The sequence below is a fragment of the Cynocephalus volans genome, chromosome 7 (genome assembly GCF_027409185.1).
Source record: "Cynocephalus volans isolate mCynVol1 chromosome 7, mCynVol1.pri, whole genome shotgun sequence".
NCBI lineage: Eukaryota > Metazoa > Chordata > Mammalia > Dermoptera > Cynocephalidae > Cynocephalus > Cynocephalus volans.
In genome coordinates, this window is record NC_084466.1 from 17,374,719 (window position 1) to 17,387,899 (window position 13,181).

The 13,181-nt window shown below is 38.4% G+C and overlaps 1 protein-coding gene across 2 annotated transcripts in view; it reads left to right on the forward strand.

Annotated features, from left to right (window-relative positions):
- Positions 1 to 13,181, forward strand: part of ABCC4 (ATP binding cassette subfamily C member 4 (PEL blood group)) — a 248,960-nt gene that overhangs the window by 58,260 nt on the left and 177,519 nt on the right. For both annotated transcript variants that reach the window (XM_063102130.1, XM_063102131.1), the window contains one exon: positions 2,508 to 2,732. In XM_063102130.1, coding sequence (XP_062958200.1) covers positions 2,508 to 2,732 — 225 coding nt within the window. The remainder of the gene's footprint in view (positions 1 to 2,507; positions 2,733 to 13,181) is intronic.

Sequence of the window (13,181 nt, forward strand, 5' to 3'; positions counted from 1 at the left end):
CAGGAAAATTTAGACAACTAGGGAGTAGTGACCTACCTTCATTTTGCACTCTTTTTCACTGGATTTGTTGCATCTGTTTTTTTTTGTTTTTGCTTTTTTCCTTCTTTTTGGAGGCTGGCTGGTACAGGGATAGAACCCTGGACCTTGGTGTTGCCAGCAGCACACTCTAACCAACTGAGCTGCTTGGCCAGCCCCTGTTGTTATTTTCTCTGATGGGTGTCACCACTCTTACCTTTCTCTGTTTGAGTCACACGCATGTGAGGCTGAACTGGAGAGCTGCGTATCAGGCAACAGTGACTCCAGAGACCATGAGAGGTTGCAGGAAGGTTTGGGATGGTAGGAGTTAGCACTGGGCTTCTGGCTGGTGGTGCAGGTTTGTGTGCTGCTGATTAGGCTGCCCTGGGCCACTCCTGGGTTGGGGCTGCCCATGTGCATGGTTTGGTGTTATTGCTTCTCTGTGTAAACCTCCAGATTTTCATCTCAGTAAATTGTAGATAGTCTGTGTTCTGACCCACTGTATTAGGGGCTCTTCCATAAACTCTTAATGCCTCTTGAGATGAATGAAATGTAACAGCAAGCCTCTTGAGTTCTTGATATCTGATCATCTTACTCAGAATTCAACTAAATAGTGTTTTCTTTTGTGTAAAAGATGGAAACATCCATGACCTCATGGAAGGCAATGTGGTTGGTGAAGTCTGAGTGTGTGCATGTACGACAGGATGGGAGTGTCGGGATTTAGCGTCACGACCCATTTGAGGGATGAGGATGTCTTGAATATTCTGATCGGGCACAAGTTGGTTGAGAAGAAAGTGTGTATTAGTTTCTTTTTTTCTTTTTTAAAAATTCTTCCTCTATTTCCCTTCAAATAGACAGAAAACAGCTATAAAAAGCAAACCTGTCATTTGTTTACCATGTCTTTGTTAATAAGGAGGGATTGCTTAAAAGGGTAACCTTGTTTCAAAGTCAAGTTCTTGAAAGATTTCCAGACTTTTGGTATTTTGTCTTTTGAGAAGTCAGGAGGAAATGATGTCAAGGGCCTTTGTGTTTCCTTTTGGTGACTTGGATTTGCGATGAGTGTTTGGTTTTCTTTGATGGGGGAGGAGAGTCCCTTATAAAGGGTTCACTAGCGGGAGGAAATAGGCTGGGTTTGGAGTGGCCACTTGGCAGGGAGAGGTGGACAAGGATGTGGAGAAAGGCTCCTTTGCCTGTTGTGTTGTGCGCTCAAGCAGCGTTTTGCTGTTTCTTTGCTTTGGTCTTGGGGGATAAATTTGCTTTCCCTCTGTCTTGTTCAGAAGGTGAGCCCCAATGCCTCCCAGCTCATTGGTGTAGGATTTTAATTTTTGCCTTGGGGAATAGGTGATGATTAACATTTCTTCAAAATGGGCACCTTCGGTGTATGGTGGATAGAACCACGGTTGACGGTATCTTCTAGCCTGACTTCTGCTGCGTTGAAATTTTGACTCCAGACTACCTGAGCCAAGGTGGCAGTACTTGGGGGCAAATCCCAGCTGCGAGGGGGTAGAGACATATTAGAGCAACACCTACTGGGGCCCAGAGTCTGGGAACCTACCAAAACTGGTTCCATTTTAATACTGTACCAGAAGCCAGACTTGGTTCTCTTGGATCTACTGATACATGGAGTTTGGGTTAGGAACGATTGTAGGGTTCTCTTTTCTAATCTGTGATTGTGCCAGTTTCTCAGTTCATAACGTCTCTTAGAGGAGAAGGGAATGGCCAGGGTGTGCCTCCCATAAATGAGCCGTCCTAACTTTCCTTTGGGCTTAGACTGTGAGAGTACAGAAGTAGGGCACAGCGCCAGCTGGGTGGCCACATGGAAGCCAGTTCCTTTGGCCATTGTTTTCCTTATTCATCTCAGGCCAAAACTTATTTGGTAGTTTGCCAAGTCCATTTTATTTATTCATTCATTTATTTAGGCAGCTGGCTGGTGCAGGGATCCGAACCCTTGACTTTGGTGTTACAACATCGTGTTCCACAGAACTGAGGTTACCAGAGGGTGCGGGAGGCAGAGGGAGGGTTAGCGAGAAATTGGTAAAGGGCCACAAAAAATCATTACGTTGTGTAATGTTGAATACACTAATCCTGACTTGAGCATCACATTACACACAGGTATTGATATTCAACGCCATACCCTGCAATTATGTCCAATTAATTATGTCCAATAGAAAACAAACACATCACGTTCTAACCAATTGAGCTAATCAGCCAGTCCGCCAAATGCATTTGAAAGCACTGGTTTCAATATTTATTGAGCACCCACAGTGTAGTAAAGCTTTATTGTCTTTGAACTTATAATTTTGACTTCAGGTTAAAACTGTTATCTACTTGTCTTTAAGAAGAAAGTTGTTCTGTTTTTCTTTTCGGTTAGTGATGAATGTTATACTTTGTCAAAGTGCCTTTTTAACATGCTAATAGAAATGAAGTTTGTGTTGAGAAAAATTGGTGTGGTTTGTATTTCTCATAAGGCTTTTTTTTTTTTCTTCTTTTAGGAAAGCATCAAAGTAATTCAGCCCATATTTTTGGGAAAAATTATTAATTATTTTGAAAATTATGATCCCACCGATTCTGCAGCTTTGCACACAGCTTATGCCTATGCCTCGGTGATGACCCTGTGCACGCTGTTCTTGGCCATACTGCACCACTTATATTTTTATCACGTACAGTGTGCTGGGATGAGGCTGAGAGTAGCCATGTGCCACATGATATATCGGAAGGTAAGTGACACCCAGCATCACACGTGTACCTCACCTGAAGCCTCAGAAGCGTTGTGGGCAAGTTCTACGTTGATTAAAAATTGTGTAAATGGAATCATTTAAACCTTACTAGACAGGCTTGCTATTTGCATCAGGCTAATTGTTTTTTTCTTCATATAAACTTCCCCAGTATTTAATGAAAGTTTTCTGTTGCTATCAGCTCATGGCTACCTTTGATAACAGGCTGTTGCAAAATACTAAGTGTATAATGAAATTTAGTTATAAAATAAGTAGCAAATTGATTTTTGGTGTTTTCATGCCCAAATCGCATAGTTGTATTTATGGGAATTTTTTTGTTGTTGTTCATTAAAACCTTCATTTACATCAAAGATGTATTTAAAAGTGAACTTCAATGAAATTGGATCTATGAAATTAAATCTAGGAGAAAGGAGTGTAATTGAGAAAGAAAATTATTATATTTTAAAAATGAGCCATTTAATCATATTCAATATAATTTTGTTAACTGAGGAAAAATACGTATGGAATCCATGGCAAGTACAGGCTGTCTTTCTATTCCAAAGCTAGTAATGGTTGTTTTTAATGGTATTTAAGAAAATAGTTGGATCTTTGGAATAACACTTTTAATTTTAGATTGTTTTTAGTAATTTTGGAGAAAACATAGAGTTTTTCTATTTTATGTTGCCTTTCATTCACGTTGTTTTTTATATAATATTTCCTTTCCCTTTACTGCAGTTATCATGATAAGACCTGATTTGGTATATTCAGTGCTTTTTGTAGTGAATAATGCCATAAAATTATCCCATAGTTTGCCTTGGTTTTAAATGTTGTGAAAGGAGTGGATTTCAAGTGCCTTTACAAAGGAGTTGCAATGGAGAAGCCAGTGTCAGGAGCTAAAGGACTCATTGTAAACTCCATCCTAGATATCTCCTTGCCCTGGGCTTTTTTTGTTTGTTTGTTTTTTAAATCCTCATTTAAAGATAAAACCAGACAATCTAAATTTAAGCATTGCTGCTTTTTATCTAGAGCTTCTGCTTATTGTGAATTACTTTCTTAGCAAAATGCAAGGTGTCTTCTTCATGTATTTCTTTAAGTAGATTCTTATTAATCTTGGAATTGTGTGAATCCTAGAGGCTTAGTGACTTACTATCTATGGTAAGCTACAAGTACGCCTGGTTTCCTCGCCTATGACATTGAAATGGTAACACTGCCTGTATGCTGTAGTCGAGGGGTCTTCATTTCTTTCTCTCCTCTTCCTCCATCCACCATCATCAATATCTTTTTTATTCTACTGCAGACCCTTCTACCATTTAGGAGGAGAGTACTCAGGTTTCTCTATAAATTAGCTAGATTTTTGTTTTCCTAGATTATGCTTAGTTCCAGTAAATACATAGGAATTTCATTAACACCCCACTGTGGAAATCTTAAATACTGAAGTCAGGTCCGAGGTGCTGGTGCAGTCAAAGAAAGCTCTTTGCACAGGTGAGCTGTTGTTCACCTGTTTTTCTTCCTCTTTCCAACATGCTTTGGAAAGTAGCCTTTGGGAAATCTGATCTAACTTGGCAAATTAGCTTACCTGAATGCAAATATCTCAAAGGTATTATTGCTAGCTTGATTATCCTACCAGAATTGTCTCTTTACAAAGTTAAGAGTTGCTTGGGTTAAACCATGGACTTAACCCGAAATTCCAGAAATGTGGGAAAGATGAATGTCCTCATGCACTCCCTTATACCTGGAAACATGCCCAGGTGAAGAAATAAGATGCTTCCCATCACCTGTGTGCTGTTCCCTCAGGGTATAGAACCTGGCCCCACAAAGCAGCTCTGAAAGGCGCCTCTGTAGTTCATGCTCAGGCCCTACCTCCTAATCCCTTATCATGGGAGGAACCAGGTTGGGTGTGACAGATGGGAGGACTGCTGAGCTCATCAGCATAGGTTCTGGTACTGAATGGTCTCATGGGATGTATCGTACCTAACAGTGAGTTGTCATTTATTTATCTTTGCACAGCTTTGGTAAAATTACTTTTGGCTTTTCATCATTGATTGTTTTTTTAATTGTAGTAAAAGATGCACAATATAAAATTTACCATTTTAACTCTTTTTAAAGTGTGTAGTTCAATGGCGTTGAGTGTTGCGCAACCAACACCACCATCCATCTCCAGAACTTACTCATTTCCCAAACTGAAATGCTTTATCCATTGAACAATAATTCCCCCTCCCCCTCCCCGTCACGCTTCTGAAACTTTCCATCTCTATGAATTTGACCACTCCAGGTTTCTCACGTAAAAAATGGAATCATATAGTATTTGTCATTTTGTGTCTGTCTTGTTTCATGTAGCCTAATGTCTTCAAGGTTTGTTTATGTTGTGGCATATGTCAGAATTTAGTTCCTTTTTTAAGGCTGTGTAATATTCCATTGTATGGATATGCCACATTTTGTGTATCCATTCATCTGTTGATAGACATTTGGGTTTTTTCTGCCTTTTGGCTATTGTGAGCAGTGCTGCTATGAACGTGGGTGTACAACTATCTGAGACCCTGCTTTCAGTGCTTTTGGGTTTATTCCCAGAAGTGGAATTGCTGGATCATATGGTGATTCTATGTTTTTATTTTTTGAGGAACCTCCATGTTGTTTTCCACAGTGGCTGTACCATTTTACATTCCCACTTGTTCATGGATTTTTCTGTTTAGCTTGAGAACTAAAGGAAGAGAAATTTTTATGAACTCTAGCAGCCTTTTATTTGGAGCGACAGCTCCTGTGGGTGATGTGTTAAAATAGCTCATGGTGATCTGTTCAGGGTTCCCAGATCTCTGTGTTGTTTCTCAGAACTTTTACCAAATAAACTGTGTAACACAGGCTGTTTTTTGGTGAAGTCAATAGATCGGCGTGAAGAACACAAGCTCCTCATGGCAGTAGCGTTGTGAACATGGCACTTGCTCATTTTAGGAAGTCACAACCAGTCACTAGTCATATTCCCAGCATGGGCTCCTGTAACCCTTCAGTGGGACCAGTGGCTTGCTTCTTGTTTTTACTTCTTGGCCAGCACACAGAGGAGAGAGGACATGTCCAGCTTCAAGTCTCAAGGGGTTACTTCCCCAGCTTAGAGCACAGGAGATGGGGCGAGACCTGGGGAAGAGGGTGGGTCCAGTCAAGGTGATCCTGGATGAAAGACAGCTGAGGGTCTCTAGCCCCAGGCACCAGTAGGAAGGGATCTCCCATTTGCCACCTCTGACCTTACCTTAGGGCCTGGTAGAATTGAGCCTGAATGCAGAAGTTCTGTAGCCCTGGGACAGGCAGGACAACAGTCCAGATAATCAGAATGGTCTTATCATCCCTACTTTTGTATTATAAAATACATAAGGCACAGAGATTTTTCTGTAAGATCTCTGGCCTAATTGGCTCCCGGTTTCCTGACTTTGTGTCCAGTTTGAAGTACTGAGGTGGTTCCTGCAGTGGACTGGCTGCTCAGGATTTTGACAGTGGGTAGGCTTGTTGGGAATGCCAGGTAAAGACAAAGCAGTCACTCACGGAGCAGGATGACTGCGCTCTGCTGCCTATTACATGGTGCAGACTTCCTTGTGGAACGTTGAAGTTTGGCCAGACTTCTTATTCTACATAAAACTGCTAGTCTTCACTTTCTTTAGAATCACCTCAAAGGCTTGTTGTGGGAGAGTATTGGTCCATTTTGGTTTTAACTTCTAAGGTGAGTTGACTCCCTGCTAACATTCTAGTTTTCTTTTGTCATTGATTATAGACCTGTCTTATGAGAATGTATATGATGACATGTATACAATTTCTGTTTTCAGAAATATTTGTACTTACTCCAGGTGCATTTTTGGTATGGCAGGAGTTATAAAAGTTCATAGTGATACTAATAGGGTTCACATGCATGTAGCTTAATTTTGTTTTATGCCTTATAACCAATACCTTCCAGTACATACATAGGGGTAGCATATTGGTTGCAGGTTTAATCCTTTGCAGTGGCAAATAACCCTTTTGAACTTGTAGGTATGATAAGCCTTAAGGATGGTAACCATTCATTAGTCTTGATTATCTTAGAATCTGAGCTCGGAATCCATATGCAGGAGGGCCCAGGTGTTGAGTCAGGTGCCTAGGCACTTTGTAAAAGACTCTATGAAGTCTTCTGGTGGCAGGTTGGTAAGGGTAGATGTTGTGAATGTAGACTCTGAGAGCAGTCAGACCTGAGTTCAAATCCCAATTTTGCCATTTGCTAAATTCTAAAATCTTAGAGAAGTGCATTCACTTCTCAGAACCTCAGTTTCCTCATCTTTAAAATGAGTATAAAAATACCTGCTTCATGGTTTGGTTGTGAGCACTGGGTAAAATCACTTCTGTAAAGCACTTGGTACAGAAGAAGTGTATTCTTAAGGCGGGCAGCACGGTTATGGATCTGAGGCTCTGTAGTTGGACTCCTTTCATACGAATCCTACTTTTCTTCTTTCTAAGTGTAGTTTTCTTTCTTCTCTAAGCTTAACTTTCCTCATTTGTAAAATGAAGATAACAGTACCCAACTCGTTTGTAGTGAGGATTAAGTGAGTCAGTGTGTGTAAAGCATTTAGCATGGTGCCTGGCATTTAGCTAGTGTTCAAACATTTAGTTTTTAAAATTTTTTTCAAACATTTCTATTATTTTTGTTATTGGCACTCAGTCACAGAAGGTTTGAATACACAGAATTAGACGAGGTGGAAGCACGGATGCGAGGTGGTGTGTGGTGTACAGGTGTGTAGACTTCATGGTTTAGGAAGGTATCCCAATGGTTGCTGGACAAGGGGGTGGGGTGGGGAGGCATTCCATGCCTTGAGATAGAAAAGTGAAAAGGGTATTCAGGGAATGGTAGTAGCACAGTCTGGTGTAAGAATTTGGGAGAGCACTAGGAGGTAAATCTAGAAAGGAGAACTTTGAGCTTAAAGAACTAAGGGTTTATTTAGTTGGCAAAGGGAAGCCATTAGAAGTTTTTGAGTAAGGAAGTAAATGATCAGGATAGTGACTTAGGACATTCCATCTACTGATGGCCCCTGCATGTGGCTACTGATGATGTGATGAGGGGCCCACATGGCGATAATGGCCTTCAAATTGGAAAGGAGAAGTCAGATCTGGGACTTCTAATCTGAGTATCTTACGGGCCATTCATTTATTCATTTCTGCCATTTTGCCCGTTTGGTGGAGCATTTAGTTTTCATGAACTGCTCCTGAATGAGAGTGTGGGTAGTTGTTAGAAGAACATTACTTGTCTTATTTCATCTGATACAGGTGAATTGATCTAGTAAAGTAATGTACAGAAATAAATGTTGAATACATTAGGAAAATGAATTAGTGTGTAGTAGACCTCTTAGTATATTGGAATATTCATGATAGATGAACAAAGGAAGGGTAGAAAGGAGCCTGCCCTCAGGGATTATTGGACGAGGGAAAAGTGATCATCTGGAAGTCATAGTTCCAAGAGGAACCCACAAAGCCAGTCAGTCTTGAAACTCGGGCAGTTCTTTAAGCATTGCTATTTTGCTTACTATTATTCTTCCAAAATTTTGGGAGGAAATACCCCAAGCCCCATCATCCTAAAATGGCAAGTATTATTTTGCAGATTCTCTTCCAGTCTGTGTCCAGACACACATATTTTATATAGTTACAAGTATTGTTGTTATGATTCATCACTGTATCACGTTCACTCTTTCCACCTCACTGGCCTCATTGCTGGTCCCTCAGATGGACTGCCTGTGTTTGCTAGTCTCAGTGTGAAAGATGTCTGTTGTTATCATGGCCTAACTTTCATGTACGTGAAATACCTCCTTGGCCCATGTTTTGGGCTGCATATGCCTAAAGTTACCTTCAGGGAGTTTTTTTTATTGTTATTGTTTACAGGGGTGGCGGACTGTGGCAGTGTACTGTGCCACTCTGTGACTGCTGATCTCTTAGTGACATGTGAGTGGCACCCCTGGGGGTAGGCTGCACACTACCCAGGCAGTAGGTTCTTACTAATAGTCAGCCTCAAGGGAAATTGGTAGTAATTGCTTTTTTTCAAAGATTCCCCAACAAAATAAATAAATTTCTGCACATTTCCATCAAAAATTAGTCTAACTAAATAAAACATTTGTTAAGTTTTGGATATATGAAATACCATTTAATATTAATTGAGTCTCTTCTGTTTTCATATAACTAAAATTCTGTTTCTCTTTACTACTTCTTTTTAATCAACTCCATGTGTAGTTTACATAAATAAAATGCACATATTTAAAGTGTTTGAGTTTTGACAAGTGCATATACCTGGGTAACTGCACTGCCATCAGGATATTGATCATTTTCGTCACTCAGAATGTTCCTTTCTGCATCTTTCCTGGCAGTCTTGCCTCCCCACCCCAGCTCCAGATGAGTATTGATCATTTTTCTATCATTATACATTAGTTTTGCCCATTCTAAAACCTGTTAAATGGAATCTTATAGAGTGTAGCTTTGGACGGGCTTCTTTCTCTCAGCATAATGTTTTCGAGATTATTCTGTGCTGTCACGTATATCACTAGTTCTTTTTTTTTTTTTTTTTTTTTTTTTTAATGCTGGTTGTAGGACTCCATCATATGAAAAGACTACAATTTGTTCATTTGTTCACCTGTTGATGGACATTTGGGTTGTTTCCAGGTTTTGGCTGTGAGAAGTAAAGCCGCTGTGAACATTCATTTCATGTCTTTTTGTGGATATGCACTTCTATTTCTTTTAAGTAAATACCTATGAGTAGAATTGCTGGGTCATATAGAAAATAAGTTAACTTTAGAAGAAATTGCCAAATGAAGTTTCAAAGTGGTTGTACTATGGTATGTTCCCAGTAGTAGTTGATGAGAGTTCCAGTTGCTCTTCATCCTTACCCTGACTTGGTATTGTTATGAGTTTTTAATTTTAGTTACTCATTGAGTTGTAAAGTAGTATTTCACTATAGTTTAGTTTTCACTTTGTTGATGAATAATGTTGAGTGTTTTTTATGTGCTTCTACCTATATCATCTTTGTGAAGTGTTGCTTCTACCTATATCAACTCTGTTCAAGTGTTGCCTCCCTCCCCCCTTTTTTTCTCACATTGGCGTTTTTGAATTCTTACTGTTGAATTGTAGGAGTTCTACATATTCTGGATCCTAGTCCTTTTTCAGATATATGAATTGCAAACATTTTCGTTTAGTGGTCTGGCTTGCCTTTTTATTTTCTAAACAGTGTCTTTTGATGAGTGGGACATTTTAATTTTGATGAAGTACCGTTTATCAATTTTATTCTTGTGTGGTTAATGCTTCTTATGTCCTATCCGAGAAACCTCTATGATGTTTTATTCTGGAAGTTTTATAGTTTTAGATTTTAGGGTTAGTGTATTAGTCCTTTTCTGTTGCTTTTAACAGAATACCTGAAACTTGGTAATTTATAAAGAAGTAGAATTTATTTCTTATAGTTTCAGAGGCTGGGAAGTCCAAAGTCCAGGGTACACATCTGGTAAGGGCCTTGGTGGTGTTGGCTCTACAGCAGTGCAGGGTGTCACATGGGGAAATGTCTGAGTAAGAGAGTGACTAAGCGTCTCATTAGCTCTCCTTTTAAAGCCTTCAGAACCATGCCCATTACTCCATGAATGGATCAATCCATTCACCATCTAATCAATCTAGTCCTCACAATCTAATCACCTCATCAAGGCCCCACCTTTCAATTACCACAATATGATTTCCCACCCTCCTAACGTTTATAGTGTGGATTAAGCTTCTTTGAGTTTTGGGGGTATATTCAATCCTCAGCAGTTAGGTCTATAGTTATAGTGTTACGTTTTGTGTATGGTTTGAGGTAGGGATTAAAGTTTATTTTGTTCATACAGATACTCAGTTGTTCCAGCACAATTTGTTGAAAGAAGTTTTCTTTCCCCATTGAATTAACTTGGAGACTGTGCTGAAGATCAAATTACCATTTGTGTGAATCTATTTCTGGACCCTCAATTCTGTTTTATTGATCTTTATGTCTGGCCTTCCTTCAATACAAAATTCTCTTGATTACTATAGCTTTTTAATAATTTTGATATCAACTAGTGTAAGTTCCCCAAGCTTTTCTTCTTTTTTTGGTTGTTTTGGTTATTCTAAGTCTTTTGCATTTTCATATAGATTTTAGAGTCAGCTTGTCAGTTTCCACAAAAGGGACTGTTGAGTTATTCATTGGAATTGCATTGAATTTATGGATCAGTTTAGAGAGAATGGGCATCTTTTTTATTTAGATTTCCAATCCATGAATATGGCATATCTCTTCATTTGTTTAGGTCTGCTTTAACTTGTCTTGTAGTTGTCAGTACATAGGTCTTTCATATCTTTTGTTATATTTATTCCTTAGCGTTTTATGGTTTTGGTGCTATAATGGTATTTTAAGTTTTACTTTCCATCTGTTGTTATTATATAGAAATAAAATTGCTTTTTATATTTTTTGCTTTGTTTCCTGAGACCTTGTAGACTCTGTTTAATTGTAATTTCTGGTAGATTCCTTAAAAGGTCTATATAGGTAATCATGTCTTTGAATAGAGACAAGTGTAGTGGGGGTGGTGGTGGGGGTGTAAAAATCTCCAACTATGAGAGTCTGTCTCTGTTTCTCTTTAGTCATGTAGTTTTTGCATTCTGACTTTTGTAGTCTCTCACTATTTTCATTTGTATTTAAGATTCATTTGTATTTAATAGCCCCTCACTCTCACCACCATGCAATATTTATGTTTTAAATACTCAGTTGTCTGTCCACAGTTTAAAAGAAGTACAAGAATACATGGTTTTTTTATTTAGCCACCAAATCACTAGTTCTGGTGTTCTCTCTGTTCTGTAGCTCCAGGTTTTCATTTTCATTTGGTATAATTTCTTTTCTGCCTGAAAAACATCCTTTAGCATTTCTTGTAGTATAGGTCTGCTGGTGATGAATTCTGTCAGTTTTTGTTTATCTACAGATCTGGTTTTTGAAGGATATGCCTGCTGGATATTGAATTCTGGGTTGGTAGTCTGTGGTGTTCGTCTCCCCCACCCCCACTGTAAAGGGTTGTTCCAGTGTCACCTGGTTGCCATTGTTTCTGATAAGAAGTCAGGCATCTTTTGTATCTTTCATCCCCTGTATGTAATGTTTCTGTTTCCTCTGGTTGGTTTTAAAACAATATTTCTCTTTTTTTTTTTTTTACTAATTTTCCAGAAGATTGACAATGATCCTAAGTATGATTTACTTTGTGTTTATGCTTCTTGGGTTTTGGTGAACTTCTTGGATCTTTAGTTTGATTCTTTATCATAGAGTTAGGGAAATATTAAATTTTTTTTTTTGGACCCATTCTTACTCTCTTTTCTTTATTTGACTCCTACTACATGCATATTAGAACATTTGAAATTCTCTTACAGGTCCTCATCCTTTTTCATTTGTATTCAGTCTTATCTATTATCTTCAAACTACTACTAAGTCCAGCCATTGATTTTTTCCCCCCATTTTGTTGTTGTACTTTTCAGTTCTAGAGTGTCCGTTGGGTTTTTTTTTTTTTGTAGCTTGCACTTTTATGCTGAAAATCTCTTATCTCTTTACTCATATTTCCCCTTAATTCTTTCAGCATATTTTCCTTTTAACCCTTTCAATGTATTTATAATAGTTTCTTTAAATCTTTTAAAATTTGGGACCGACTTGGGTTTGCTTTTATTATTATTTATATACTTTAGGAGGTTTGCTTTTTATTATAAAGGTTGCTTTCTTTCTTGCTTTGAGTACATTTTCCTGTTTTTTTCCACATCTAAGATTTCAGAATTGTACATTGGACATTATGAATGCTACATGTAGTTCTGCATTTTGATAATCTTCTGAAGAGTTACACTTCTTACTGTGTAATGGAGACAAAAAAAAAAAAAAAGGATTACTCAAAGCACCATGAATGCAATGAGAAACCTGAAGGGACTGCACCTCAGCAACTCCTCTGTTAGAAGGAGAAAACCGGGTACAGCACCAATTCAAAGTTAGCTTCTGTTTTTTATTGTAAAGACAAGGAAGTTTCACAAGAAACATCAGTTGATTCAATCATTTCAAAAGGACATAAAGACATGGACAGTGTGACAAAAGTTATCTATGGCTAAGTGTAGCGTAAGTAATGGAAACTAGTAACATCAGTAAAATTAACAACATGACATTCCAAAGTACAATTTGTGAAAAGCTAAGTTGGTCAAACTGTGATCATTATCTAAAATATAACCTCTCCTCAAATGATTTAGCAAAGTTACATTCTTATGATTAAATCTAAGTATAATTGTCTCTAAAGTTTCCATCAACAGAGAGCTTGCCCCTAGCAAACATTTTTTCACATCTTTTCCTTCAGCAATTCTTAAAATCTCTTAACAGGATCAGTATGACAACCACCTGTTAGCTCTAAAATCATTAAAGTATACAATCCCCTACCTAAGCAGTGATTAGAGTTGATTAGATCT